The 27,745-nt window shown below is 61.6% G+C and overlaps 3 protein-coding genes across 4 annotated transcripts in view; all 3 read left to right on the top strand.

Annotated features, from left to right (window-relative positions):
* COL7A1 (collagen type VII alpha 1 chain) overlaps positions 1–11,370 on the top strand; it is a 29,239-nt gene extending 17,869 nt beyond the window's left edge. The window contains exons 73-118 of the mRNA XM_062200808.1: positions 49–249; positions 347–382; positions 458–511; positions 657–725; positions 801–845; positions 940–1,002; positions 1,133–1,177; positions 1,449–1,484; positions 1,606–1,641; positions 1,774–1,818; positions 1,965–1,997; positions 2,078–2,140; positions 2,262–2,297; positions 2,378–2,458; positions 2,561–2,629; positions 2,763–2,798; positions 2,875–2,916; positions 3,086–3,130; positions 3,219–3,263; positions 3,932–3,967; positions 4,050–4,109; positions 4,245–4,352; positions 4,528–4,599; positions 4,722–4,757; positions 4,852–4,911; positions 5,020–5,064; positions 5,222–5,257; positions 5,371–5,406; positions 5,481–5,537; positions 5,619–5,690; positions 6,153–6,224; positions 6,411–6,446; positions 6,996–7,076; positions 7,293–7,346; positions 7,451–7,504; positions 7,579–7,641; positions 7,893–7,955; positions 8,044–8,160; positions 8,686–8,763; positions 8,858–8,911; positions 9,003–9,051; positions 9,648–9,680; positions 9,820–9,906; positions 10,303–10,395; positions 10,513–10,724; positions 11,055–11,370. Of these exons, the coding sequence (XP_062056792.1) occupies positions 49–249; positions 347–382; positions 458–511; positions 657–725; positions 801–845; positions 940–1,002; positions 1,133–1,177; positions 1,449–1,484; positions 1,606–1,641; positions 1,774–1,818; positions 1,965–1,997; positions 2,078–2,140; positions 2,262–2,297; positions 2,378–2,458; positions 2,561–2,629; positions 2,763–2,798; positions 2,875–2,916; positions 3,086–3,130; positions 3,219–3,263; positions 3,932–3,967; positions 4,050–4,109; positions 4,245–4,352; positions 4,528–4,599; positions 4,722–4,757; positions 4,852–4,911; positions 5,020–5,064; positions 5,222–5,257; positions 5,371–5,406; positions 5,481–5,537; positions 5,619–5,690; positions 6,153–6,224; positions 6,411–6,446; positions 6,996–7,076; positions 7,293–7,346; positions 7,451–7,504; positions 7,579–7,641; positions 7,893–7,955; positions 8,044–8,160; positions 8,686–8,763; positions 8,858–8,911; positions 9,003–9,051; positions 9,648–9,680; positions 9,820–9,906; positions 10,303–10,395; positions 10,513–10,712 (2,832 nt within the window). The 3' untranslated portion in view covers positions 10,713–10,724; positions 11,055–11,370. The remainder of the gene's footprint in view (positions 1–48; positions 250–346; positions 383–457; positions 512–656; positions 726–800; positions 846–939; positions 1,003–1,132; positions 1,178–1,448; positions 1,485–1,605; positions 1,642–1,773; positions 1,819–1,964; positions 1,998–2,077; positions 2,141–2,261; positions 2,298–2,377; positions 2,459–2,560; positions 2,630–2,762; positions 2,799–2,874; positions 2,917–3,085; positions 3,131–3,218; positions 3,264–3,931; positions 3,968–4,049; positions 4,110–4,244; positions 4,353–4,527; positions 4,600–4,721; positions 4,758–4,851; positions 4,912–5,019; positions 5,065–5,221; positions 5,258–5,370; positions 5,407–5,480; positions 5,538–5,618; positions 5,691–6,152; positions 6,225–6,410; positions 6,447–6,995; positions 7,077–7,292; positions 7,347–7,450; positions 7,505–7,578; positions 7,642–7,892; positions 7,956–8,043; positions 8,161–8,685; positions 8,764–8,857; positions 8,912–9,002; positions 9,052–9,647; positions 9,681–9,819; positions 9,907–10,302; positions 10,396–10,512; positions 10,725–11,054) is intronic.
* Positions 11,371–12,292: 922 nt separating this feature from the next.
* Positions 12,293–12,631, top strand: UCN2 (urocortin 2). Its single transcript, XM_062200154.1, has one exon. It carries the CDS (start codon positions 12,293–12,295, stop codon positions 12,629–12,631), a length of 339 nt encoding a protein of 112 aa, XP_062056138.1.
* A 4,978-nt stretch (positions 12,632–17,609) lies between these two features.
* Positions 17,610–27,745, top strand: part of PFKFB4 (6-phosphofructo-2-kinase/fructose-2,6-biphosphatase 4) — a 29,827-nt gene continuing 19,691 nt past the window's right edge. The window contains exons 1-4 of one of the 2 annotated variants that reach the window (XM_062200806.1): positions 17,610–17,773; positions 22,861–22,977; positions 23,124–23,220; positions 25,946–26,012. In XM_062200806.1, the coding sequence (XP_062056790.1) occupies positions 17,677–17,773; positions 22,861–22,977; positions 23,124–23,220; positions 25,946–26,012 (378 nt within the window). In that variant the 5' untranslated portion in view covers positions 17,610–17,676. The remainder of the gene's footprint in view (positions 17,774–22,860; positions 22,978–23,123; positions 23,221–25,945; positions 26,013–27,745) is intronic. The other variant, XM_062200807.1, reaches the window with a different exon arrangement.

The raw sequence follows: 27,745 nt of genomic DNA, 5'->3' as shown, positions 1-27,745 counted from the left end.
GGGGGCGTGGCTATGCAGCTGCCAGCTTTCCCTCTTCTGCTCCCCCAGGGCCCCATCGGCTTTCCTGGAGAACGCGGACTGAAGGGAGATCGCGGAGACCCTGGCCCTCAGGGGCCACCAGGCCTGGCCCTTGGGGAGAGGGGTCCCCCCGGGCCTCCCGGCCTTGCAGGGGAGCCCGGAAAGCCTGGTATTCCTGGGCTCCCAGGCCGGGCTGGGGAGACAGGGGAGGCAGGAAGACCAGGCGAGAGGGTGAGTGGGGGGCCCGGCCGGGAGGGCCAGGGAGGTGGGGTCAGGAGGGGTCAGGCTCCCTGTGGACCTAGCCCTGGCTCTGCGGTTTGCATTTCAGGGAGAACGGGGTGAGAAAGGGGCACCTGGAGAGCAGGTGAGCTGTGGCCCCTGGGGTGGGGGCCTTGTGGAGGTTGTACTCGGGCACCCCCAGACTTTTTCCATTCTGTAGGGCAGAGACGGCCCTCCTGGCCCTCCTGGAGCCCCCGGCCCTCCTGGGCCCAAGGTAATCACCCCAGACCTGCCTGAGGCCTGTGCCTGGTGACCCGGGGGCCACTGCCAGCTTGGACCCCAGAAACTCTATCTGGAGCCCCCTCTCTGACCCGTAACCTTGGATGACCCCTCCGTGTCGCTGTGGCCTTGGCTTGCAGGTGGCTCTGGATGAGTCAGGTCCCAGACTCCCCGGAGAGCAAGGACCCCCAGGACTCAAGGGTGCGAAGGTCAGTGTGTAGGACTGGCGGGGGGGCGCCCCCTGCTGTGGTGCCAAGGCCAGGCCTGACGTCCCCTCCTCACAGGGAGAGCCGGGCAGCGACGGTGACCGAGGCCCCAAAGGAGACAGGGTGAGACCTCGCGCCAGCTGTTTCCCTCCACCAGGGGCACACCAGGGGGCAAGTGGCGGGGACTGGGGGCTCAGGCCCGGCTCTGTGCTTGCAGGGCACGCCGGGCACCAAGGGGGAGCAGGGCGAGCCGGGACAGAGGGGACAGAACGGCAGCCCGGTGAGTCCTGGACCCGCGGGCCGCTCACGTACAAGGATGTCGCCCGCCACCGTCTGGGTCCTGCCTCTGGGTAGAGGGGAGGCCCGGACCCCACAGCAATGGCAAGTGGCCTTGCACTTATTCTCCCCAGGGTCTGCCTGGAGAGCGAGGAGTGGCTGGGCCCGAGGGGAAGCCGGTGAGTGGGGGCAGGAGTGCGGGGAGCTCTGCTGTGTGTGGCTGCTGGTGTTACTGGTGGGAGGGGCCCAGCTGTGTGACACCTGTGGAACACTTGCTGTGTGTCAGCGGGGAGACTTCTGTTGGTACTGGAGGGGCACTCTGTGGCTGCCCAGTGACCTGTACCTGGGAGGGGTGGGACCATGCAAGTATGCCCCAGGCTGAGGTGCCCATGGGTGGGAACAGACCCAACGGAAGCCCAGGCTGAGGCTCACAACCCCTTCTCTCTACAGGGTCTACAGGGTCCTAGGGGGGCTCCAGGACCAGCCGTGAGTACCCAAGAACCCTCATCTCTTGCACTTCATCTTGTGCCCCACCCCAGTGAGCAGTACTGCCTCAGTTGAGGGGTGTGGCTGGCTCCTCTCCGCTGACTCTTTCTCTCCCTATCAGGGTGGTCATGGAGACCCTGGACCACCTGGTGCCCCGGTGAGTGACGGGGAGCATGGCCCAGTGGGGATCCGGAGGAGACGGGCCAAGCCTCCTCTGTACTAATCCCTGAGCCCAGGTAGGTAAGGTTGACCTGCATCCCTTGCCCTTGACCTTGATGCTTTTCCCTAGGGTCTCGCTGGCCCCGCAGGACCCCAGGGACCTTCTGGCCTGAAGGTGAGTCTATGAGGTGGTACATGCGTGGGAGGAGGAGGTGGGGGTGCCCAGAGTGGCACCTGCAACTTGCTGGGACGCCATTCCCTGTGGTGCCAGGAGCCCTGGTCATGCGGGCTCTGCTCATGCGGCCTCTGGATCCTTTGCAGGGGGAGCCTGGAGAGACAGGACCCCCGGGACGGGTGAGTGGCATGGCACGTGGGGCGGGTCACAGGAAGACGTGAAGGGTAAGCACTACCCCTGAACTCTGCCCCCTCTTCAGGGCCTGCCTGGACCCACTGGAGCTGTGGGACTCCCTGGCCCCCCTGGCCCCTCAGGCCTTGTGGTGAGTGACCCCTGTGGCCCCTACAGGGACACCACGTTCCCACCCTGGGCCCCACGTTCTCTTGCGCCCCCCTCTGTCCCTTGCTCCGTGCCACTCTCACATCTGATTCATTCCCCCTCAGGGTCCACAAGGGTCCCCAGGTTTGCCTGGACAAGTGGTGAGTCCTGGGGGCCAAGGGGCTGGATTCCAGGAGTTGGGGTCGGCAGGCCACCTCCTGACAGAGCTCCTCCCTCCCAGGGGGAGACAGGGAAGCCTGGAGCCCCAGGTCGCGATGGGGCCAGCGGAAAAGACGGGGACCGAGGAGGCCCTGGTGTGCCAGTAAGTGCTGGAGGAGCCCAGTTGGGCCTGGAGCGTGAGGGGTGGGGTTGCAGTGGGAGTGGTTGGTTGACAAGGCTGATCGCTTGTGCTGCTCTCCCATAGGGGTCACCAGGACTGCCTGGTCCCGTCGGACCTAAAGGGGAACCTGGACCTGTGGGGGCCCCTGGACAGGTGACCTTTGACCCTGCACCAGCTCCTCCACCCCACCCCCAAGCTTCAGTTTCGGGTCCTGCTGGGATGGCAGAGCAGGGGCGGGGAGGAGGAGGTGGAGGAGGCTGGGCAGCTCACTGGGCCATCCCCACAGGCCGTGGTTGGGCCCCCTGGAGCCAAGGGAGAGAAGGTGAGTGGTGGGAGGCCTGGGGGCAGGGGCCTGGAGTGGGGGCCATGGAAGCCCACGGATTCCTCTACCTCTTCAGGGAGCCCCTGGAGGCCTTGTTGGAGACCTGGTGGGGGAGCCGGTGAGTGTGGAGCCGCTGACTGCAGGGACCTTTGACCCCCGGCCTCCCCGCCCTCTGACCTCCAGTTTCCATCATATACCCCTCATTGACCCCTGACCTCTTGCCTCCTCCTTGAGTGTCATCTGTGTGGCACTGACACCTGTCTTGCCTCCCGGTCCTGTCATTCCAGGGAGCCAAAGGTGACCGAGGACTGCCCGGGCCGCGGGGAGAGAAGGTGAGTGGGCCTGGCCCCAGGGCCTGAGCGCTGGGCAGAGAGGGCCAGGGCTGGGTGGCCAGACACGCTCACTACCCCTTTCCCGCAGGGCGAAGCTGGCCGTGCTGGGGAGCCTGGAGACCCCGGGGAAGACGTGAGTCCGGGGTTCTGGCAGGGCTAGGTCTGCTTTGAATGCGATCCTGGGTGCGAGGGACCCTTCTTGGGCCCGAGCATGCGTCTGAGCCCCTGAGTCTGTCGCGTGTTCCAGCACTCGGGAGCGCACAGAGGTCCTGTGCTCTTGGCTTCCACACGCTGAGCACTCAGGGGCCCCGCCTTGGCTCCTGCGCCTGTCCCTGGTCCTCTGTCCCTCACCACATCTGAGCACATGCGTGCACTCCCGCCTGACCCGCCTGCTCTGGGAACACATCTGGTTCTCGTGGGCTCCTCTTAGTCATATGTTTATAACCCTCCTTGCCCGCCCCCATCTCTCCCGGTTCCTGGCTGTGGCCACGCTGAGCTCCCTGGAAGTGGTCAAGGCAGAGTTCCCACCTGATCTCCCGAGAATCTGCATTCTTGTGTGCGGCCCTGAGTCTGTGCCTGTGTGTGAGCCCTACACGCAGGGCCGCTCCCACGCACTTGCCTCCCTGTGCTCCCCTCCTCCCCTGCTCTCACGGGTCTGTGGTCGCGCCTGGGCTGCCGTGAGATCTGTCACGTGTCTGAGTTCCCGTGTGTCCAGGACACGTCTGGGGATGCTTTGGGCCCGTGTCCAAGCCCCGCCTTCCGTTCCAGCCATCTCAGCCGTGGTTTGCTTTGTCTTCCTAGGGTCAGAAAGGGGCACCAGGACTGAAAGGCCACAAGGTAGCTGTTCCTGGAAGGGTCCCTGCTGGGCGTCTGGTCCTGCAACTCCCCGAACTTCATCTCATCCCTCTTTCCCTCAAAGGGTGACCCAGGAGTTGGCCTCCAAGGCCCCCCTGGGCCAGCTGGTCCCCCGGGCATTAAGGTGAGTCAGCATCCCATTGCCAGTGGGGGGTAGGCAGCAGGCAGGCAGGCCCCCAGAAGTGGGAGGAGGAGGAGTTCTGGGGCTGGTTGTGGGAAGGCATCCCGCGGTGACCACGCCTCTCTCGACTGTCTTTAGGGAGACCTCGGACCCCAGGGCCCCCCCGGTACTCCTGGTGTTGTGGGGTTTCCTGGGCAGACGGGCCCTCGCGGAGAGATGGGTCAGCCTGGCCCTGTAGGAGAGCGGGTAAGGGGGCCGGACACAGCGCATGGGGACTTGGTGACCCTGAGACCTCTGAGTCCGTGGCAGGGGAGGAGGAGGAGGTCCAGGCCCTGCCTTGAGGGCTTCTAGTCTGCAGGGAACAGAGGCGGAGGAGGGGTTCCAAGTCGCCTCTGCCTATCCCGCCCCGTTTTCCCCATAGGGTCTAGCAGGCCCTCCAGGAAGAGAGGGTGCCCCAGGCCTCTTGGGCCCACCTGGACCACCAGGGTTGGCGGTGAGTGGACGCCCCCACAGGGCCGCACTTGTCCCATCTCCCTGCGTGGGCATCCACGCTGCAGGCTTGAAGGCTGGGGGGCTTGCAGCGCCATGGGACCCTCACCTCACTCTGGCCCACAGGGTGCACCCGGGGCCTCTGGACTCAAAGGAGACAAGGTAGGAAGAACGCAGCTGGCTGTGCCATGCCCCGGCCACCCCGCCAACCTCCTCTGACCCCCACTCATCCTACCTGTGTGCTGTCGGTCCCCAGGGAGACCCTGGAGCAGGGCTGCCCGGGCCCCGAGGCGAGCGTGGGGAGCCAGGCGTCCGGGTACGTATGTCCTGTCCCTCAGCCTGGGCCCATGGGGAAGGGGAGGCACATCGGGGCTCGCTTCAGACTTCCAACCTCAGAGTGACTGAACCCAATGTCACCATCCAGGGTGAAGAGGGGCCCCCCGGCCGAGAGGGACCCAGAGGACTCGCGGTAGGTCCCCACGGGGAACGTGCCCCTGTGCCCTGGGCACACTGGCTCTGCCTGCCCCAGCCCTCCCATGCCCCATCTGACCTGCTGCTCGGTTCCCTTACTCCCCCGGGAGCCCCTTTGGCCTGCCCTCAGCTCACAGCCACCTTCTCTGTCCCAGGGGCCACCAGGCAGCCGGGGCGAGCGTGGGGAGAAGGTAAGAATGGGAGGGAAGGGCCCCGGGGTGAATGTGGGGGAGGGGGCTGGCTAATGTGATTCAGGACTGGGGGCTCCCCAGTTGGGTGGGGCTCACGCTCTTCCACCCAATAGGGTGACGCTGGCACCGCAGGGCTGAAAGGTGACAAGGTGAGTGGGAGCTGGCTGAGGGCGGGGCCAGGGACTTGGGCACTCCGGCTCCTCTGACAGCCTCTGTCTCTCAGGGTGACTCGGCCGTGATGGTGGGGCCTCCGGGGCCACGGGGCGCCAAGGGGGACACGGTGAGTGAGTGGGGATCACTCCTGCACAGTGAGTGGGGGGCCCCCACAGCCCCTGACCCTGACCTCCGACCCTCGCTCCAGGGTGAACGAGGGCCTCGCGGCATGGATGGTGACAAAGGACCTCGGGGAGACAGTGGGGACCCTGGTGACAAGGTACTGGGCAGAGGGTGTGCTTCTGGCCATGGGGTCCTGTGGGCCGTGGTCATTCTTCAGAGGGCCTGTAAGGCAGGGGGCCGGGCCACAGGGGTGGGGGAGGCCGTCTGGGGGCTCTGGGGACTATGGAGCGGCCAGGCCACAGGACTCTAGGGAGGGCTCGGGTGGCAGCATGCACTCTGAGGATTCTGAGGCCAGTAGCTCTGTGGGGGCCTGCGGGGGTGGGCAGGGGCTCCTTGGGTGTCGGGGGTGTTCTGGGTGGGGTTAGGTGTTTAGTGTAAGAGGAAGTGTCCTGCGGTGAGAAATGAGCCACTCTGTGAGAACGAGCCTCCCCTCCCCCGGCCACAGCCTGCGCTGGGAAGGCTGGGGCTGCAGGGGCCGGGCGGCGGGAGGGCACTGAGGAAGTCTGCCCCGGCTGGCGGTCTGGTCCTGACTCTGTCCCTCTCCTGGTCACTCCCACAGGGCAGCAAGGGAGAGCCTGGTGACAAGGGCTCGGCCGGGTCGCTGGGAGCTCGCGGACTCTCAGGCCCCAAGGCAAGCCCCCCACAGCCCCCAGGGACACATCACGCACGCCTGTCCCATGTCCTGCGTGTTGGGGGATCAGGTCCCCCTGCTGGCTACACATGCACTTCACGCGGTCTGTGTGCAGCCCAGGCCTGGCTGTGTTGGCCAGCTCGGGACAGTCACACCGAGCAGCTTCCCCCAATCTGTTTCCCACAGGGTGAACCTGGCGCTGCAGGGATCCCTGGTGAGCCGGTAAGAGGCCCCCATGCCCACAGGACCCCTGCCCCCAGCTGGCATGGCCTGTGCTCTCGTCGTGTCTTCCTGTTGCCCAGGGACCCCCAGGTCCACAGTGACTCCTGTGACCACTGCACACAGGGACACTTGTCCTCTGGGGCCTGGCCTCTGGTGGTGCCCCTCTCCCTGTGGTGGTCCCTGCCTGTTATACAGGGTGATTCTCTCTCTAAACAGGTTCCCCCCCACCATTTCATTTGAAAGACAGAAGGGGAGAGAGACCAACAGTGATCTCCCATCCCATCTGCTGGTTCGCCCCCCCCCCTCCCCCCAATGAACACAGCAGCCAGGCCTAAGCCAGGAACTGGGAACAAACTCGTGTGGCTGGCAGGGACTCAACTACTTGTCCCTGCCTGCATTGCCCGAAGCTGGGATTCGAACCCAGGCACTCTGATCCGGCTTGCAGACAAGCGGTCACTTAACCACTGCACCAAACACCTGCCCACAGGCTGCTTCCCTTTGACCCCTTGCTGACCTCCCCGACCTCACATCAACCCCTCCTCCTTCCAGGGATCCCCAGGGAAGGATGGAGCCCCTGGTGTCCGGGGAGACAAAGGAGACATCGGCTTCATGGGTCCCCGGGGCCTCAAGGTGGGACCGGGGCTGGGTTTCTCTTCTGGCCACGATGGCCTGGTGTTGGAGTGCGAGGAAGCTGGGGTCAGATGTTGGGTATCCGGGGGCGAGTGTGGGATTGTTAGGTTGCAGTTTGGGGTGTGTATGGCCAGTCTCAGGGGGTGGTCTTGGGGTCGAGGGGTCCTAAGGCACAGTGTCTGGAAGCTGCCTTTTACTCCTGCTTTCCTCCTTCAGGGAGAACGGGGCGTGAAGGGAGCCTGCGGCCTCGATGGGGAGAAGGGAGACAAGGTACAGAGGTGTTGGACTCTTGGGGGCCAAGGTACACAGGTGCCAGGGGCTCGAGAGGCCATGGGGCCTGGGGCCAAAGCTCACCTATGCACCCATGCCTGCAGGGAGAAGCTGGGCAGCCAGGCCGTCCGGGGCTGGCAGGACGCAAAGGAGAGATGGTGAGTGTGGGGCACACCCGGAGGGAGGAGGGGCTGGGTGTCCCAGGGCCCAGTTCATGTCTTCTTCTTTCCAGGGGGAGCCTGGCGTGCCGGGCCAGCCTGGGGCTCCTGGCAAGGAGGGCCTGATCGGTCCCAAGGTACAGGGTCTCCTGAGAGGGGACTTGATGGGGGGTTGGCATGGCACTGGGAAGTTTGCTATAGGAGCCTGGGGGTTGGGGTCATGGTGGGGATGGGTGGTGGAGCTGGGATTATGTGCACAAAGCCACAGGGTCATGGCTGGGAGGATCACAGGTACAGGGGCCCTGGGGGACTGTGGGCACCAGCCACGGGGCTCATGGGAATTCGGGGAGATCAGGGCAGAGGGCCTCTGCTGTTACTTCTGTTCCAGGGTGACCGAGGCTTCGATGGGCAGCCCGGACCCAAGGGTGACCAAGGCGAGAAGGGGGAGCGGGTGAGTGCAAGCCAAGGCATGGTGCCTGGAGGGGAGTGTGCTCTCTGGGAGTGGCTCCAGCCACTGACCCTGTCCCGTCTCTCCCCAGGGGCCTGCAGGAGTTGGGGGCTTCCCAGGTCCCAGAGGCAACGAAGGCTCTCCTGGTCCCCCGGGGCCGCCTGGTAGTGTTGGCCCCAAAGGCTCTGAAGGACTGCAGGGCCAGAAGGTGAGGCCTCGGCTCTGCCGCCCAACCCCCGGAGCCCTCTGCCCTTGCCCCCTCGCTGGCTCGGCCTGCAACCCCTCTCCCAGGCTCCCTGCCCCGGCCTCAGGCCCTGCTCCCCAGCTTGACCTATTTTTATATATATAAAATATATATATATATATATTTACTTATTGATTTGAAAGGCAGAGACACAGAAAGAGAGAGAGAGAGTGCTTCCATCCGCTGGTTCACTCCCCAAATGGTCATAACAGCCAGAGCTTGGCCAGGCTGAAGCCAGGTGCCAGAAGCTTCACCTGGGTCCCCCACATGGGTTCAGGGGCCCAAGAACTTAGTCCATCTTCCACTGCCATTCCAGGCACATTGACAGGGAGCTGGATTAGAACTGGAACAGCCGGGAATCGAACCGGCGTCCATATGGGATGCAGGCGTCACAGGTGGTGACTTAACCACGACACCAGCCCCTCAACTTGCTTGACTTCTGAACCACACTGGCTCTGACCCTGCTCACTTGGTCCTTGTGTCTCACAGGGTGAGCGAGGTCCCCCAGGAGAAAGTGTGGCGGGAGCCCCTGGAGTCCCTGGGGCCCCTGGTGAGAGAGGCGAGCAGGTAAGTGGGGATTTCCGGCCTGGGGATCAGACACAGGGATAGCGTCTGGTGTCCAGGGACCACAGGTCATGACTTGGTCTCCTGTGTTGCACAGGGGCGGCCAGGGCCTGCCGGCCCCCGAGGCGAGAAGGGAGAAGCCGCCTTGACAGTGAGTGTGGGCCTGGGTGGGCACTGACCCCGTGCTGCCCCTCTGTGATCCCAATGCGTTCCTTGTGGTCCTCGTGGCCTTGTGCCCCCAGGAGGATGACATTCGGGCCTTTGTGCGTCAGGAGATGAGTCAGCACTGCGGTGAGTGCGGCTGAGCCCCGAGTCTCCCGGGTCACCTCCCCGCCTGGCCCCAGGGCCCTGGACAGGCGCAGACAGGCCCCCAGGAGTGCTGGGGGGGGAGCAGTGATCAAGGGGATGGAGGAGTGGACGGCCACACAGACAGCCCCGGGGCTGCAGGACGTTGCTGGGGGTGGCGGCCATGGATGGCCGTGGGGTGTTCGTGGCTGTCCAGCGTGGCCATGTGTGGAAGAGGGTGGAGGCAGGAGCACAGTTTGTCCCACGGGGCCTGCCATGGCCCCAGGTGGGGGCTGTGGTGACCCCCTGGGGGCATCAGAGTGAAGTTCTGTCTCTCTGCTCCCTGTCTGCTGCTCTCTCACGCTCACCATGCCTGCCGGTTCCTTCTGCTGTCTCTCCCTTGCCTCCTGCCCTTGGCGGTCTGCTCCCAACCTGCCTCCCACCCTGGGTTCCTTCTTCTTGGCCTTTCTTCTGCTCTCTCTGCCTCTGCCTGTCACTCCCCTGCTGTCTCTGCCCTTGCCCCCTCGCCCCTGTGTGCCTCTGACTTTTGGTCTGCTGCTCCATCCACCCACCCTCTCTCTGCCTGCTCTGCCCCCTCCCAGCCTGCCAGGGCCCGTTTAGTGCATCGGGATCACGTGAGTAGTTCTCTGCTCCTGGAACTTTCTCCGCCCTAAGCCCTGCCCTGCCCACCGCTTGGGTCCTCCCAGCAGGGGTTTGGCTGGGGTGGCTGCTGTGATGACCCCGGGGTCCCCGGGCCCCCCGTTTTTGCCCCAGGACCCCTCCCTAGTTACGCGGCAGACACCGCCGGCCGCCAGCTGCACCCTGTGCCCGTGCTGCGCGTCTCTCACGTAGAGGACGAAGGTGAGGACTGCCGGCTGGGGCACAGACTCAGGCATGGGGAGTGTAGGGCACGTGTCGTGTAGGTAGGCCCCACATGCAGCTACAATGGGGATGCTGGTTTTAAAACTGTTTTTATTTATGAACTTTATTTGAAAAGACGAGAGAGACAGAGAGCTCCCATTTGCCAGTTCATGCGCCAAATGCGCGCAACAGCCAGGGTTAGAGCAGGCAGAAACTTGGAGCCGGGGACGCCTTCTGGGCCTCCCGTGTGGGTGACGGACCCAGCCCTCTGAGCCTGCTGTCACGCGAGCGGGAAGCTGGGACTGGGAGTAAGTGGGGCCTCCAGTATGAGGCGAGGGTGTCCCAGGCCCGCACACCGAGGGCAGGCTGCCTCTCACCCACGCCCGCTACCTGCAGGCCAGGTGCCCCCCGAGGACGACGAGTTCTCGGAATACTCGGAGTATTCCGTGGAGGAGTACCAGGACCCTGAGGCGCCCTGGGATGCCGGCGGTGAGAAGAGGGCTGGGGCCCGAGGGGCGGGGGAGGGGCAGGCAGCCCCTGCTCCCCTCTGATGGCCCCCAGACCCTCTCTGATGCCCGCTGCCCCTGCTGACCTGACCCCCGTCAGCCCCAGACCCCTGCTCCCTGCCGCTGGATGAGGGTTCCTGTGCTGCCTACACCCTGCGCTGGTACCATCGGGCTGGGCCGCGCGGCACCGAGGCCTGTCGTCCCTTTGTCTATGGTGGCTGCGGAGGAAATGCCAACCGCTTTGGGACCCGTGAGGCCTGCGAGCGCCGCTGCCCACCCCGGGTGATCCAGAGCCCCTGAACAGATAAACAGGTACGCACCCCCACGCCCTGTCACCTTAGGGGGCCTGGGTCAGGAGTCCTGGGGTCAGGGACCAGGGTGAGAAGTGCCCTCAGGCTGGGGGACCTGGGCTGGGCCCCCACCCCAAAGAACTGAGTACGGAAGTCCATGGTGCAACCCCCCGGGTGTCCCCCTCCTTGGTCCCTCCTCTGAAGACCTGAGGATGGAGCCCCTCTCTGAGGTCAGAGCCCCACTCCCCGCTGTGACATCAGCTCCGCCCTCCAGCCTTGGGTGGTGCTCTGGGCCTACGTGCGGGGGAAGGGGTCTGGTGGCTGAAAATCGTTCCGCACTTGCCCTGCCCAGGTGCTGCCCCGAGCTGAAGGCCCGACCGTGAGCTGACCTTCAGCGTCCCCTGGAGGAGCAGGGTCTCAGCTGCACCCTGCCGCCCCTCCCCTTGGTGCTAGAGGCACGTGAGCGTGCGAGTGCGTGTCCGTTATTTCCGTGACTTGGTCCCACGGGTCCAGCCTGCCCCCTGTGGACAAGCCCCCATTGTGGCAGCTGACTCACTGTGGGGGTGGCTGTGGGCTGTGAGCGGAGGTGACCGGCGTCTGATCTGCTCCTGGACCCACGCTGTGATGACATGGTGCTGTTTCTGGGGGGTATTAAAGCTGCTGTTTTAAAAGGCCCCTGTTGTGACTCTTTGGGGCGCTGGAGGTGTTGGGGGCAGATTTCCCCAGAGGGGGCAGTACTGTTCTCTGTGGGCAGAGTCCCTCTGCACAGCCCTGGCCATTGTCCTATGACCTTCCGGCCCCAACTTGTTCCCAGAAAGGAGTAGATCGGGTGAGGGCTGAGGACATGTCCTCTCCGCTCCCCAGGAGGCGTGAGTCACGGGCGGGGGGCTGCCGGGGCGTCGGGGGAGATAAATGGGTGCTGAAGTGGGCAGAGCTCAGATGCCCGACAGCACTGCCTGGGCCCAGCCCCAGCAGCCCGACTCCTGGAGGAAGCCCCTGGAGGTAGGGCTGGGGTGAGGTTGGGACGGGAGGGGTCTTGGGGATTGAGTGGACCCGGGCTTTGGGTTCGTGGAGGTCTCGGGGCCTGGGCCTCCCTGGGGTCTCTGGCTGCTCCTCTGCACAGAACCCCCCACCCCGACCCGCGCATCAGCTACAAGCTCTTGCTAGAAGCTCGGAGCCTCCCGTTCTTGTTTGTTTCTGAAATGTTTATTTCCATCGCGTGGTCTGTCTCTGGGATGCTTTCTGTCTCTTTTTCCTCCCATCTCCCTCTGTTTTGATGTGCTTGCATCTCGTTAATCTCTCCTCCTCCCTCTGCATCTGTCTGTCTGTCCATCACTCTGTCATCTTTCTTTCTGCCTCACATCTCCGTTTCCTTCTCAGCCTTTGTCTCCCTGGCCCCCTTCTCTGACTCTGCCTTGATTTCCCTTTCTTGTCTTGTCTCTCCATCTCTGTCTCCGTGCCTCTGGCCCTGTGGCCTCTCTCGCTCTAATCTCTCTCTCTAATCTCTAATCTCGCGGTCTCTGTCCATGAACCAGGGCTGAGCAGAGCCCCTGCCCTGAGCCTCTTTTCTCCTTGCAGCCTGAGCACGCGATGACGAGGTGGGCTCTACCGATGCTTTTGGTCCTGATGCTGGGTAGGGTCCTGGCTGCCCCAGTGACCCCTCTCCCAGTCTTCCAGCTGCTCCTGCAGAACCGTTCCCAGACCACTCCCAGTCCTGCAGCCTGGGAGAGCCCCCCAGCCACCACCACGGGCCCCCCAGCTACCTGGGGCTACCGCAGCCCCAGCGCCCGCCACAACCCCCGCATCACCCTCTCACTGGATGTCCCCATCGGCCTCCTGCAAGTCTTACTGGAGCAGGCCCGGACCAGAGCCGCCAGCCAACAGGCTGCCACCAACGCCCGTGTCCTGGCCCAGGTTGGCCGCCGCTGAGCCTGAGCTGGGGCTGGGGGCGCAGCAGTGGATGAGAAGACTTGGAGGACGATGACAGAGCTGGATGGTGTCACATCTGGGCAGAGTGCTCCTGGACACTGCCGTGTGGGACCTCTGCCAAGTGGTGCCATCTCACATCTGAGTGCCGCGGAGTCACGGTGGGAATGGACAGCTGGCCATCTCCATGTCGGGTCACTGCTGGGGATGGCCACTGCCGGGGGGGTGGGGTGGGGTCCTGCCAGGTCTGGGGGCCCCACCGCCACACAGCATCTGGACACCACCACAGGCGGTGGCCACCCTGTGACTTTTGGGAGCCCATCCAAGGTGGGGCTGGGTCTCCCTCCCCGCCATCGCAGGCCAGCACCTGGGAGTGCTAGATGAGGGCTGCTGCAGGCTCTGTGCCCGTGGGCAGCACCTACCCCGAGGGATGGGGCCACCAGGGGCCTCTCCAGGCACAGGCAGCGGTGCGGGGGCTGTGACATGGCAGCCTCAGCCCGTGCGCGTGTGCAGGTGCCTGCGGGCTCAATGTTGCCTGCCCCAGGCCTGACAGCTGTGAGGGTGTGTGAGGACGTAGGAGGAAAGGGCGCTTCGCCCCGAGACCCGTGGGAAGCACACACATCACAGAACTGGGCACTGTCCAGCCCTCCCCCCTGTACACCCGGCTCCAGGGACGGGGCTCGGGCTCCTGGGGCTGCAGCCCAACCCCCTGCCCTCCTCACAGAAGTGTCCTGAGCAGCGGGGTTCACCTCTCAGAGCCTCTACTTCCTCATCGCAAGTCAGAGTCACGTCACCCCGTTTCTCGTGAGTGACAGGCAGGTTCTGGTTGCAGGAAGCGCCCAATAAATGTGACGTGACTGGATCTGGGGTGCCCAGGAGCCACACACTCATGTGCACCAGGCAGGGACGCCTGGCTGAGTCACATCTGGCTTCCCGGCCCTTCTGCCCACCCTCCCTCCCTGCCTCCCACCCCCGTTTTCTCCATTGATTTGAGAGACAGAGAGACAGAGAGAGACCTGCAGTCACTGGTTCACTCCCCAATTGCCTGCAACTGCCAAGGCCAGGCCAGGCCAAAGCCAGGAACTTGGAACTGCATCTGTTAGAGTCCCAAGTGCCTGAGCCGTGCCCTGCTGCCTCCCGGAGCGCGCACTAGCAGGAAGTTAAAATACAAAACGGAGCTGGGACTTGAACCCAGGCACTCCAAGACGGGATGTGAGTATTGTAGCTGACGTCCTAACCCTCTCCCCACCTTTTAATCTCACCTGCCTCCTTAGTGTGCGGGCTGGAGCTAGGGCTGACTCTCAGGGCAGTGTGGACGGGCTTGCTGAGGGTCCGGCAGGGTCTCTGCGTTGTGTAGACCAGTCCAGCTGGAGGCAAGGGCAGACCCCGGCAGTGGGGGCCCCTCTGACTGGACAGAAGTGATGGTGGCAGGAGGGCAGCTGCCTGCCTGGGGTGGGGGCACAGACGTTAACCTCGAGATTGTAAGCAGCCTGGGGGGCGTGCCCAAGGCGGCTGAAGAGGCGGGGCTGCCCTCGCGGAGCCTGCAGGGGCGGGGCTCCCTACTCGGGAGCCAAAGGGGGCGGTGGCCCGGGCCAGTTCGGTGGCAGGATGGACAGAGGCAGCTCTCTGACGGACCCGGGGCGCGGCAGGCAGGGTAGGTGCGGGGCAGCGTGGGGAGGATGGGGCACTTGGAAAAGACCAGGGTGCAGTGAGGGTGGTACTGGGGGGGACTGAGAGGGGTGGGGGTCTCTCCTGGTAAAGGGGTGCTCTGAGGGGGCATCAGTCTGTCAGTCTCCTGGAGGAGGGGGAACTGTTGCCTCGCAGAGGAGAGGAGGCTGGGCCAAGGGGAAGCTATAAATAGTGCCCTCCTCCAGCCCAGGGGCAGGGACAGCCAGCTGGAGCTGCCCGCGGCCCTCGAGCTCTGCCCCTCGCTGGCCTCCCAGGGGTTATGCTGGTCCAGGTCCTCCTCAGGGGTTGCACCAGCTTGGGAGGTCCAGAGGCTCATTTGGGAAGTTTTGCATAATGATGTGGCCTTAGCCCTTAAACCGGCCTTTTTAGGGTACCTCCTGTGTGTCCCACACCAGTCCTGAGTTTCTCTAAACACCTACTGTGGGCTCTCTGAGCACTTTCTGTGTGTCCTGGCTGCTCCCAAGTCACTTTGAACACCTACTGTGTGCCTGTGCCAGACAAGAATCAGGAAGGGCAGGGTTCGCCAGGGTTGCCCAGCCACACAGCTCTCTAACCCCAGTCCCCAAGTCAGAGCTTCGCACTCCCTGTGCGCTCCGGGCCCCAGAGGACACTGGGAACACTCCTTCCTGGAACCAGCCAGAGGAAGCTGGAACTCCTATGAACCCCACCACCGAGGGCAGGGGCGGAGATGAGGGGAAGGGGGGCAGCAGACAGCAGCAGGCTCCCTACGGTACGCCTGTCTGCACAGGTCTGGCTGCCGGGCTTGTGTGTGTGTGTGTGTGGGGGGGGGATGCACACGCATGCTTCTCTGCCTTGCTATGGGGGTCTGTGTGACATGCGCTGGGGCCCAGGGTCTTTATGCTGCAAAGGGTGGTGCCCCGGGCAGCAGATACGGGCGCCAGGAAGAGCGTGAACGTTGAGAACATGGACTGAGGACTTTGGCCACCCCCTGGCTTGTAGCCTGGAGCACTGGGAGGGGGCCAGTGTTCAGTGCAGGAGGTGCCACGGGAATCCACCTGGATCCGGCCACCCAAGTGCAGTGGTGCTCGGCACAGGCTGAGAAAACCGTGTCCCTGCACGGATGCTCGCTGACAGCCCCACACACTGCCCGTGCTGGGGACAGGGTCGCTGGCTCACTCTGAGGTGCCCTGAAGAAGCTCGAGGGCCCGTTGCCTGGGCATCCATGGAGGCTGAGGGAGCGGCAGGCCAGGACGGCATTGCCATGGAGGGAAGAAGGCAGGGCACGGGGCTGGAGGCGGGAAGTGCAGTGACGGTGCAGGTGCCAGTACGGCAGGTGAGGTTTGGACGGGCTGGGGGTTGACCTGAGTCCATCCTGTTTGCTACCTGGGGAATGAGGCCGCGGGAGAAGAGATGGGAATCTTCAGGTCAGGTAGAGATGCTTGATGTTGACCCGTGGCCTCTCTCAGCTGAGGACAGAGACTTGCGAGGGTGTGGCTGGGTCAGCCCAGGGTCAGACTGTTTGGGGAAGAGGAGGAGGTGCAGAGCCACAGCATTTTAGGGAACCAGGTTCAGACTGTCTGGCTGTGGGGTGGCTTCCCAGAGACTTCCCTGGCCCCCTGCCCGGTCCTGGCTGCCCCCAACTAATGTCCAGGAGGACTGGGGACGAGAACACGCGGGCCTCCTGAGGGGCTGGGTGTCTGGCTGTTAGACGAGGCAGCCTTGCAATGAACACTGGACAGGGTGTGGGCGTGTGGCGTGGAGGTCTCTGAGACCAGGATGGCCCTGAGATGACCTTGGCGGTGATCAGCAGACAGACAGGAAGTTTGGCTGTGTCAGGGACAGAATGAGTAGCATTGGGTAAGGAACAGGTGGATAGTCATGAAGGGTGGCAGGCAGGCTCCTCGGGATCCACCCATGGCTGTGCTTCTGGGTGGGGCTTAGAGGTGGTGGGTAGATGCTGCACAGGGAGGGTGAGGAAGGAGGAAGTAGCCCACTCTGGGTAGGGCAGGACATTCTCCAGAAAAAGTACCTAGAGCCGGCTTCAGGGAGGGTCCATGCAGACGCCTCTGACCCCTCCTTGCCTGTGAGGTGGGCAAATCTCAGAGATCCTTGCCAGGCCACGATGGTGACTGGGAGGACTGACCCAAGGCAGGCGCGGGGAGGGGACGCTGCACGAGGCCACCCTGTGGACACGCCACTAGCACCTGGCTCCTACCTGGGCACACACCAGGACCCCGCCAGGGCTGTGGTGGAGCACATCGCTCGCTAGAGGGCAGTGTGGCCCGCGTCCAGGCCCGGGTGGTGAGGCTGCGGCAGGACGCCGTGGAGCTGGGGGCGGAGGGGCTGGGGAGGCCGAGGGGGCAGGGACCACAGGGCTGGGCAGGAGCCAAACACCGGCCCAGCCCAGGTTCCTGGACTTCGGGGTCTCTCCCTTGCCTCTTGCCTCCGACGCATTTTCAAAGACAGGGGTAGGTAAATAATGCAATAAATGAGAACCCCGAAGTGTTTCAGACCGGCTTTCTCAGCGATTGACCCATCTAATCTGTATCATTATCTTGTAAGACTGATGACGTATGCGTTCCATTTTCCTGATGAAGAGACAGAAGCTCATTAAAAAAAAAAATGCGTAACTCATGATTAAAAATTTAATTGGTACAAATGAAATCCTGGAAGGAGAGTGAAGATCCTGCTAGGGCTCAGTGAGTCCCCAAAGAACTCGATCACGAGGTCCCGCGCGTTTATTTCGGGGGGAGGGGGTGTTGGGGAGTTTAGCCCGAGCTCCCCCGCAGCCAAGCCCCAGAGAAAAAAAACAGGATTGTAAGACGTGTCCCGCGTCCCCGTCCCCGAGATAAAGGGGCCTCGGCGCAGCGCCAGGGAGGCACGGCGGCACTGACGGCCGGGACAGCAGCCCAGGGGCCGCTGGGCTGGTGCTGACCAACCCGGCCCTGCGAGTCACGCAGCCCTCGCCTCCTCTCCCGGGGTCCCTGAGGTCACGCACTGCAGACAGCGGAAGCCCCGGGAACCGCGGGGGCGGGGCCTATGCAAATCAGCTCGGTCGGGTTGGGCGGAGGGGCCCGCCCATCCGGGGCGGGGCCCGGACAATCCGGGCCTTGAGCCCGCCGGGATCTGGGCATGCGCAATCTCGATCTTGGCATGAAGGATGGGGCCCGCTTGGTCCAAAAAGGGCCTGCAAGCGAGCTGGGCATGCGTAAACGGAGACCAGGGCCCCTTCCGTTGGGGTGGAGCCTATTCGTTCTGGGGCGGGACCTGCGGGAAGATGGACAAGAGTTGTTGCGGCTTGAGGAGGGGCGGGGCGCGAGGGGCGGGACCTCGGGTGGCCCGAGGTGGCCCGGCTGCTGGGTCTGAAGCGGCGCAATCCGACGCATCCCGACCCCGGGATGGCGTCCCCACGGGAACTGACCCAGAACCCCCTGAAGAAGATCTGGATGCCGTACAGCAATGGGAGGCCGGCTCTGCACGCCTGCCAGCGCGGTGGTGAGGCGGGGTCCTCGGGCAGGGGCAAGGACGTGCGCTGGGATGGGTGGGCAGGGACGCCTGGGCGGTGTCTCGCGTGGACAGCGGGCAAGGGGGCAGGTGAGGAACCGTGGGCAGGTGAGGCCGTTGTGACCCCGGGGGAGGAGGCGGAGGGCAGGTGAGTGGCTGGGAACAGGTGAGGCGGATATGACAGTGGTGCTCGGAAGATAGGTGTGGCGCAGCAGGGGACAGACAGGTGTGAGGGCATGTCAGCTCGGTAGGGCCCAGGTCGGGACACCATCACCTCCAGGTTTGCCCCTGGCAAACAGAGGACTTCCTGGGCGTGGCTTTCCTCTCGTGGCCAGATGGTGTGTTCTGACCCAGAACTGAGCTGTGTGGGCCTGGGCGCACACTGAGCTGTCTTGGCCTCAGCCTAGAATGTCCAAAGGCCTAAATGAGGGCCGTTCCTGTAGAAAGAGGAAGGGTATCTCTTGGCCTTAAGACAGAGTTTTTGGGGGAACTTGAGGGCAGTCCAGATGTCCTCAGGATAGAGACAGAACACAAGACCATCTGGCGCTGTCTCTGGGGCTCGTAGCATGCATGTGGGTTCCAGGGGGAGTGGTCACCTGGAGGAAGGAGCACCTGGGAGTTAGTGTCGAAACGTGGAATTGCTAAGGGACTCGCCTCGCCTGGCCTCCTGGGTGTTTGCTCCCCGACCCGGACTTTGCCTATCTTAAATGAGCCTGCAACTTTCCTTATAATCAACAAAAAGACAGATTTCCTTTAGGAGTCGTTGTAACATTGTCTGAATTTGCTGCTTGGCAAGGATCTCAGAGCACATCAAGTACAACTGGTAGGAAAGATATGGAAATGGCCGTCGGAGGTTGTGGGATGTGCAAGGTCCCTGCACTCCTGGCCGCTGCGTGTTTATGATAAGGTGAGGCGAGTGCTCTATGCTTCTGCTGAGGCCGCGCTGGGCCCATGGCTCTGACGGTGCTGTCAGTTCAGGCTGGTGTGTGTGTGTGTGTGTGTGGTGGCCAGGTTCTGACCAGACTGCGTTCTGGTGGGTCCTGGTGGCTCTGACTGAGAAGCAGTGGGAGCCATACGTGGAGGCCCAGTCCCAAGGTGCTGTGGCCACAGGCTGGCCAGCTCTCCTTTGAGACTCTGTTGTTCTTGTGGAGGCTGAAGCCCCTCCATCCTGTGCTGCTAGGGCTGTGTGGTCCTAACCAGGGGGTGGATGCTGTTATTACGAAAGGGGAGTGAGGCCCTGGGCTTTGGAGGCAGAAGCCCTGAAGTTGCATGCTGGCTGCCCTGTGGGGTGAGACAGCAGCCCTAGGTGCGCTAGCGAGCCGGTCCTCACTCAATGCAAGTCGGTCCCTTCCTTACCCCACCACGCTCTCTGTTGCTCACTACACCTGTGCTGGGGACTGAGCCATTAGCCCGAGCCAACCCCCATTGCAGGTGGGAAGGGAGTGGAGGCCCAGGAGGGTGCACTCCAGGCTTCCAGTGTGGACTGAAATGTGACCGTGGCTGGAGCAGAAGGGCTTGTCACGGCGTCTCGGGGTGTTGAAGAAGCTTGGGCTTCTGGGCGGAGGGGATGGCACCCAAGAGGCCAAAGCCGAGATGTACAGGTTGCGTGGGGGCCTGGGCCAGGACTGGGGTTGGCGGCAGGGAGCGGATGAGCAGAGAGGGATCGGGGCCCCGCCTGTGCAGCACCGGCTCCTGGTCCCTGCCCTCCTGCAGGAGGTGACCCCTTGCACGGTGGGCTTCTGAACAGGTGGGAAGGAGCCTCGGAGGAGCTGGGAGTTGCCTTGATCGCCAGCCAGAGGTGGGGGCAGGTGCTGTTCAGGAGTCAGTCTGCAACCCACCCGGGGCTTCGGGCTGCTCCCCCTGTGGATGTGCCAGGAGGTAGCAGGCACTGTCCGCTGCCTGGCCCGTCTCAGCCTTCCTGGTGCCTGGGGCCTCTGCAGGTTTGCAGGAGAGGGAGCAGTGAGGGAAGCTGGGGCCCCGTGCCTTCAGATTTCCCTCTGCACATGCCCAGTGTGCTCAGCGGTGTGCTCTGCTGTCCTGTGTGCCGGCACAGTCCCGGCCGCGCGGTCCACATGCCCTCGGCTTCAAGGCCTGGAGTGTGTCCCTTCCTTCTTGTGCCTCAGGTTGCAATTTCTCCGTTTCCCCGCATTGTGCTGTTGTCAGCAGAGCTGCTGGGAATGTACTTGAACTTTGGTTTTCTTTTGGTCACTTCCTGGGGAGCCTATCTCAGGAGCAGAGGTGACAGCTGGTTTATGGCCTTGTTTTGTACCCAGGCCTGAGTCGCTGCCCTGTCTGCCTACCTTGCATATGGCGGGGAGTGGGGAGAGGGGGCTGTCACCAGACAGCATGGGAGGAGCCTGGGGCATCTCTAGGGCGAGAAGGTGTGAAGAGAGGTGCAGCACGGGGTCCTCAGGCATGGGAGTGCCCCTGAGGGGGCCCCGGGAGGGAGTGGCCTCATGGGGAGCAGTGTCGCTGCAGGTTCTTCCCTCTGGTGAGTAACTGGTGCACTGCTCAGAGCCTTGGTTACCCTGGCTGGGAGTTGTGCAAACAAGGCAGGCCCTGGCCATCTGCTGGCCCTGAGGACACGAGCCTTGCCCAACTTGTTTTCTGCACTTTGCCAATGCTGAGGTTTTTCTGCAAGTTTCTGCAGGGTCCCCTCCCACCCTCCCTTGGAGCCTCGTAGCTCGCATTTGCACAAAGGCGTGCACAGGTGTGATGGAGCACCCCCTCGCTTCTCTGTAGGTCCTGCCTCAGGCGGCGAGCCACTGCCACACCCCTCCTCCCAAGGGCACCCTGGGCTGAGGTACACCTGCTAGGGCGAGGCAGAGGTCAGAGCTTCCCTGAAGGGCTCAGGCTTGGGGTTAGTGCTCTCGCTGAGGGATTGTCATCCAATTACACGGGTGAGGACACCAAGGCTCAGAGTTGCCAGCAAATGTCAGAGTCAAGGTTGGAAACCAGAGCCCATCTGACACCAGACCCCCAGCAGAGCTGCCCCTGGGACGTCTGTGTTTCGGGAGGGGTGGGGGTGCAGCCACTTGTCTCGGGACACACATGGAGGCAGAGCAGGTGGGCAGGGGGGCAGTGGCAGTCCCCACGTTTGCTGTCTGTCTGTCTGGTGTGGCTTTACTGACCCAGGTCCTCACGACGGTGAAGGGGAAGTTTCCTGAGGTTTCTGAGGTCAAACTGCATTGCCTTTAGCTGCTTTGAAAGCTGTGCTGGTCACCCGAGGCTGGCCCTTGTGCTGCCCGCAGCGCCTGTCCTAGCCAGCTGCGACCAGAGGAGCCTTGGGCATGGCACACTGACCGGTGGCACACAGGGTTGTGGCGTGCGGGTCATCAGAAGGACTGGCCTTGTGTCTACTCTCAGGTCTGTCTTCTAGATGCTTCTTCCCTGCTCAGACCTCTACTTACGTATTTATTTTTATTATTTATTTGAAATGCAGAGTTACAGAGAGAGAAATCTACCCTCTGGTTCACTCCCCAGATGGCCTCAATGACCAGGGCTGGACCAGGCCAAAGGCAGGAGTCTGGAACTCCATCTGGGTCTCCCATGTGGGTGCAGAGGCCCAAGCACTTGAGCCATTCTCTGTTGCCTTCCCAGGCCATGAGCAGGGAGTGGAACTTCTGGGGCTTGAACTGGCTCTCATTTGGGATGCTGGTGTCGCAGGCGGATGCTGAAGCCACCGTGCCACTGCGCTGGCCCCAGTGCTCAGACTTCGGGATGCCCCCTCCCTGCTGAGCTTTGTAGATGGCTCCTTCCCTGCTGCTGCCCGAAATTCTTTTTTTTTTTTTTTAAAGATTTATTTATTTGCTTGAGAGGCAGAGTTACAGAGAGGCAGAGAGAGAAGGGAGAGAGAGAGAGAGGTCTTCCCTTTGCTGGTTCACTCCCCAAATGGCAGCAATGGCCCGAGCTGCGCCGATCCAAAGCCATAAGCCAGGAGCTTCTGCCAGGTCTGCCACACAGGTGCAGCGATCTAAGCACTTGGGCCATCCTCCACTGCTTTCCCAGGCCATAGCAGAGAGCTGGATCGGAAGTAGAGCAGCTGGGTCTCGAACTGGTGCCCATATGGGATGCCGGCACTGCAGACAGCGACTTTACCTGCTACACCACAGCGCTGGCCCCTGCCTGTAATTCTTGAACACCGATTTTGTACAGGCTCTGGGTCCTGAACAGCTCAGGTACTGCAGGGCTGCTTCTGCTACAAGTGATCTGTCTAGAGAGAGCTGGACCAAGGGTGCATTAGGTGGGCAGGGATGTGCCGTGGAGAAAGAACCCACTGAGGAAGCAGCTTTGAACTGGGCTTTGTGAAAAGAAATGCTACCGGGGACTGGCATTGTGGCGCAGTGGGTCAGGCCACCACCTGTGACTCTGGCATCCCACATGAGCACCAGTTTCAGTCTTGGCTGCTCTACTTCTGATCCAACCCCCTGCTAATGAGCCTGGGAAAGCAGCAGAGAACGGCCCAAGTACTTGGGTCCCTGCACCCATGTGGGAGACCCTGATGGAGTTCTGGGCTCCTGGCTTCAGCCTGGCCCAGCCCCAGCCATTGCAGCCATTTGGGGAGTGAACCATCAGATGGAAGACCTCCCTCTCTCTCTCTCTCCCCTTCTCTCTCTCTCCCTGTCACTGTACCTTTCAAATAATCTTTAAAAACTTGAAAAGCAGTGCACCACAGAGAGGGCAGCAGCAGACTGCATGCTGGGAATGCTACAGGATCAAGGGGCTGAGGGAGAGGTGGGAAGGTTGGGGGTGGATCTGCCCAGAGAATACCCTGCTGGGTCTTGGCTCTGCCCAGCTTCCCAGCAGTGTCCGGCTGCAGCGAGTCAGGCTAAGAGAGGCCGGCAGGTTCCCTTGACATCTGCCGGAGCCCAGACAGGCCTGGGGAAGGAGGTCGTGGAGCAGTGGCTTCAAACCAGGACCTGATGATGCTTAGGGAGCTGTGCAATGCCAGGAGGCCAGGAAAGAATGCCGGTGCCAGTCCTGCGCCCTGAGGCTGCGGGAGCACAGACGGGGAGGGCAGGAGGAACGCCCCAGGAGGACCCTGCCACCTCTGACGCTGCCTGCTGCTTGCCTTCCAGTGTGCATGACCAACTGCCCGACGCTCATTGTCATGGTGGGTCTGCCTGCCAGGGGCAAGACCTACATCTCTAAGAAGCTGACTCGATACTTGAACTGGATCGGTGTGCCCACTCGGGGTGAGGCTTGGCCCCAGCTGCCTAAGGGGACGTTGTGGATGGGGGTGGGGGTGGGAGAGAAGGGAGAAGGCTGGACGGTGGGCGAGGCCTGGGGATGGGTCAAGGTCAGGAATTACGATGAATGCTGGGCCTCTCCTTCCCTCCAGAATTCAATGTTGGCCAGTATCGCCGGGACATGGTCAGGACGTACAAATCGTTTGAGTTTTTCCTCCCAGACAATGAAGAGGGGCTGAGAATCAGGAAGTAAGTGTGCATGTGTGTGTTTGTTGGGGGGAAGGGGAGTCTAGCAAGTCACTGCCCGTTAACTGGGGGCCCGGAGCCAGGTTGCTGGTGAATGAACCTGGCCTTGCCCTGTCCTAACCCCTGTGTGACAGAGCTAGTCTCTTGACCTCCCAGGACATGAAGGGGTTGGGATGTGATGGGTTTGGTGATGAGAGGGGGAGGAGTGTGGCCTGGTGCTGGCCTGCCCCTGCCCTGGTTGTCAGGGTAGAGACATGCTGTGAGAGTACAGTGCAGGGCTGCGGGGGGATGAAGGCCTGGCCAGGGCAGAGGAGCGGCTGCCGTGTGGTGGTCACCTTCACTTACCCCTGGCCCTAGATGGGAATGGCTGCAATGGGGAGAGGAGCCTGAGAGGGCGCAGGGATGCAGGCCTCAGGGGTGGAGCAGGGCGGAACCCTCCTCCCTGTCCCTTCCTTTATATTGGGAGGATGTTGTTGGCACGTGTGGGATAGGCCTTGAGTTAGCTTTGATGGTGTCTAGATGTTGCTGGGTGAGTAGTTCACATACCTGTCATTACTCAGAAGGTAGAATTTGCATATAACGACACACACACACGCACACACCCTGGTTCTGACTTGAACTAAGTGTTTTTCTAAGAAACTGAGTGGTCTAAGGAGCTGTGCTCTGCCCTTCTTGGTGGGAGTTGGGTGGGGGATCAAGATGCCCCCTTTTTAGCCGTGGGTGGCAGAGAACCACTCTGGGCCCAGTCATGATGGCAGAGCAGTGATCGGGAGCTGGCGCGGCCCTAATGACTTCCCCAAATTAAGCCCGGCTCCAGGGCAGAAGCCACCCCTCTACCTTCCGGGTCTGAACAACGGAACGCTTGTTCCTTTTCCTGCTCTGGCCACTAGGTGGCAGGCACTCCCCACTGTAGGGCTTGCACCTTCAGGTCCCCTCCGCCGTTTCCTTATTGGGGCTGGGGCCCAGGCTAAGGCACCAAGAAGGGAAGTGGAGTTTGAAGTTCAGGTTTCTGTGGCCAAATTGTGGGTGAGGTACAATGCTGCGCCCCCTGGTGGTATGGAGCCAGATAGTAGGGGGAGAGTGACCCTTACAGCTCTTGTGTGCTGGGCTTGACCGCCAGGTCACAGCTCTCCATGTTACAGATGAGAAAACTGAGGCACAGGCAAGCCAGTCTCGCCCACAATAGCAAAGCCCAGACTTGACGCTACTAAACATTGCCCAATATTTATCCCCAAATTTCTCATAAATAAAATAAAAGGATCAGAAGTTTTGAAAATGGAAAAGCTGGGAAGAAAAGGCTGCATCTCCCTGAGCATGCACCGTCGAAGTCCGATCTGGACAGAGTGTAAGTTCTAGAAATGTGCGTCCACAGACTGCGTGCGCCCAGAACACGGGCACCCTGCCCCAGCAGACAAACCCGCCTCCCTACATGTGATCCCGTGCCATACGTGTGGGCACAACATGCACATGCATGCCTTGCGTAGACGTCTGGACACATATGTGCACCCTGTGTATACACACGAGTAAACATGCATGTGCATCCCTGTGCTTATAGTCACACCACGTGAGTGTATGTACACGCATGTGGGCACCCACTCAGATGAACATTTGTGTTCTTTCATTCTGTCTCTCACTCCTAAGTCAGATGCCATACTCATGGGCAAGTACCCACAGAGGCACACATGCACTTGTGTGCATCTATGCACATGAACACAGGCTAGGGCACATACAAAACCTCCTCTTGTGCACGTGGGTGAACACACGCAGCCCATTCCTACCTGTGCCCATTTAGTTCTGTGAGACATGAGGGCCTGGCACATCAAGTGCGCATACACAGCAGCACTCACGTGGGCCCGGGGACTCGTGCTTGCTCACTCACACGTTTACGTGTGCACACTCCCCATGCCCCCACATAGGCACCACTCACATACACACACACACATGCACACCCAGGCTCCTGGGCTGTTCCCCCAGCGACATTCCTCCCCCATGGTGGGGCCACAGTCCAGGCAGCCCACGAAAGAGATCGTAGCCTAGAACGTGGGGCTCTAAATGAAGGTGGTGAGAATTAGCCACAGCCATGCTGGTTTCCTGGGTGCTCCGAATTCAGATTTTTGGCAGAAGAACACACTCTAGGCTTGAACTGAAAGATCACTGGGCCACAGGAAGATCACAAGGATCGAACTGGCGCCCATATGGGCTGCTGGTGCTGCAGGCGGTGGTTTAACCTGCTGTGTCACAGCACCGGCCCTGAGAAAAGCAATTTTTTTTTGAAAGATTTATTCATTTATTTGAAAGGCAGAGCTACAGAGAGGCAGAGAGAGAGAGAGAGAGAGAGAGAGAGAGAGAGAGGTCTTCCATCTGCTGATTTACTACCTAAATGGCCACAACGGCCAGAGCTGGGCCTATCTGAAACCAGGAGCCAGGAGATTCTTCCAGGTCTCTCACATGGGTGCAGGGGCCCAAGGACTTGGGTCATCTGCTGCTGCTCTCCAGGTCATAGCAGAGAGCTGGGTAGGAAGTGGAGCAGCCGGGGACTAGAACCGGCGCCTGTATGGGATGCCGGTGCCGCAAGCGGCCGCCCCACCTGCTCTGCCTCAGCGCCTGCCCTGAGAAAAGATTAACCAGAGAGGAGGGGACCTGGGCCGTCTGCTCTCGTGTCTGGCGGGCTGTGTCGCTGCTTCCTTAGGCCTGGTGCTGGGCTGACCCTGTGTTCTCTCCTCTGAAGACAGTGTGCCCTGGCAGCCCTCCGTGACGTCCGGCGGTTCCTCAGCGAGGAGGGCGGGCACGTGGCGGTGAGTGACACCCTGGTGCCAGCTGGGAGTGAAGCGTGGGAGCCCACCCACTTCCGACCCTGTGCTCCTGGGGCGTCTGGAGGGGGAGGCTGGGTGCGTGAGCCCCGGCGGCAGGAGGCTGCAGCAGCTTTCCGGAAGGCAGCCCGAGACTGGATGTGGGCCAGGGCTTTCCCTGGACGGCTCTGGCTGTACTTGACCCTGCAGGACCTCCTTCTGTATACTGGTGTTGGCCATCCGGGACTTCGGGCTGGGTGTGCTTTCTCCAGGGGCAGGGCGCATCCTGCCAGCATCTACCAGCATTTGCCCAAAGCCAGGATAATCCTGGCTGAAGGCATGTCCTTTCCAGTCAGCTGCAAGGGTGGGACAAGGACCCTCCCCCACGCCGTGCACTCCAACCCAGGAGCTGCTTAGTTTCCTCCCAGAGTCCCCATGGAATTCATTACTGAGACCCCGCCCTCCCTGGGAACTCCCTGCTCTCTGCAGGGCTGAGCGCCCTGCCCCCAGCCTCCTTGCTTCCCTGACTCTACTGAAGCACACCCACCAGGAACTTCCTGAGAACAGAGCTTAGGAAATAAGTCACGTGAGACCTTGCTTGCCAGAGGTGTTTCTTAATTTTATTTAAAGATTTATTTTATTTCTTTGAAAGGCATTGTTACAGAGAGGGGCTGGCACTGTGGCGTAGCGGGTACAGCTACCACCTGTAGTGCCTGCATCTCACATGGGCACTGGTTCAAGTCCTGGATGCTCCACTTCCAATCCAGCTCTCTGCTATGGCCTGGGAAAGCAGTAGAAGATGGTCCAAGTGCTTGGGCCCCTGCACCCTTGTAGGAGACCCGAAAGAAGCTCCTGGCTTCTGGCTTCGGATTGGTACAGCTCTGGCCATTGTGGCCATCTGGGGAATGAACCAGTGGATGGAAGACCTTCCTCTCTCTCTGCCTCTCTGTAACTCTGCCTTTCAAATAAATAAATAAATCTAAAAAAAAAAAAAAAAAAAAAGGCTGTGTGACAGAAACACAGAGATGGAGAAGGAAAGAGAGAGAGAGAGAATGAGTGCTTCCATCTACTGGTTCACTCCCCAGATGGCTGTGACAGTCGGGACTGGGCTAGGTCAAAGCCAGGAGCCGGGAACTCCATCCAGACTCCAATGTGGATGTGGGGGTCCAAGTACCTGGGCCATCTCCTTTTGCCTTCCCCAGGCACATTAGCAGGGAGCTGGATTGGAAGCAGAGCGGCCAGCATTCAAACTGGTGCTCCCATATGGCATCCAGCCTCATAGCTGGTGGCTTAACCTGCTGCACCATAACACCAGCCCAGAAATGCCTTTTTTTAAAATTCTGCATATGGGGCTGGTGCTGTGGTGTAGCAGGTTGAGGTGCCGCCTTCAATGCCAGTTTCCCATAGGGGTGCAGGTTTGAGTCCCGGCCACTCCACTTCCAATCCAGCTCCCTGCTGATGTGCCCAGTAAAGCAATGGAAGATGACCCAAGTGTTTGGGGCCCTGTGCTACTTGCTTCGGTCTGGCCCAAACCTGGCTGTTGCAGCCATTTGGGGAGTGAACTGGTAGATAGAAGACCCCTTGCTCTGTCTCTCCCTCTCTGTCTATGTAACTCTGCCTTTCAAATAAATAAAATAAGTCTTTAAAAAAAATAAATGAGTAAAAAGGAAAGTTCTGCGTTTGGCGGTTGGGTGTTGAGTTCTTCCCTCAGCATGCCCTCAGTGCTGCTGTGCGCAGTG

This window comes from Lepus europaeus, chromosome 9 (genome assembly GCF_033115175.1).
Source record: "Lepus europaeus isolate LE1 chromosome 9, mLepTim1.pri, whole genome shotgun sequence".
Classification (NCBI taxonomy): domain Eukaryota; kingdom Metazoa; phylum Chordata; class Mammalia; order Lagomorpha; family Leporidae; genus Lepus; species Lepus europaeus.
This window is presented reverse-complemented; position numbering and strand designations above follow the sequence as displayed.

Excerpts from the sequence above, each read along its gene's own strand:
- UCN2 (XM_062200154.1), top strand. The coding sequence starts at position 12,293 with ATGACGAGGTGGGCTCTACCGATGCTTTTGGTCCTGATGCTGGGTAGG.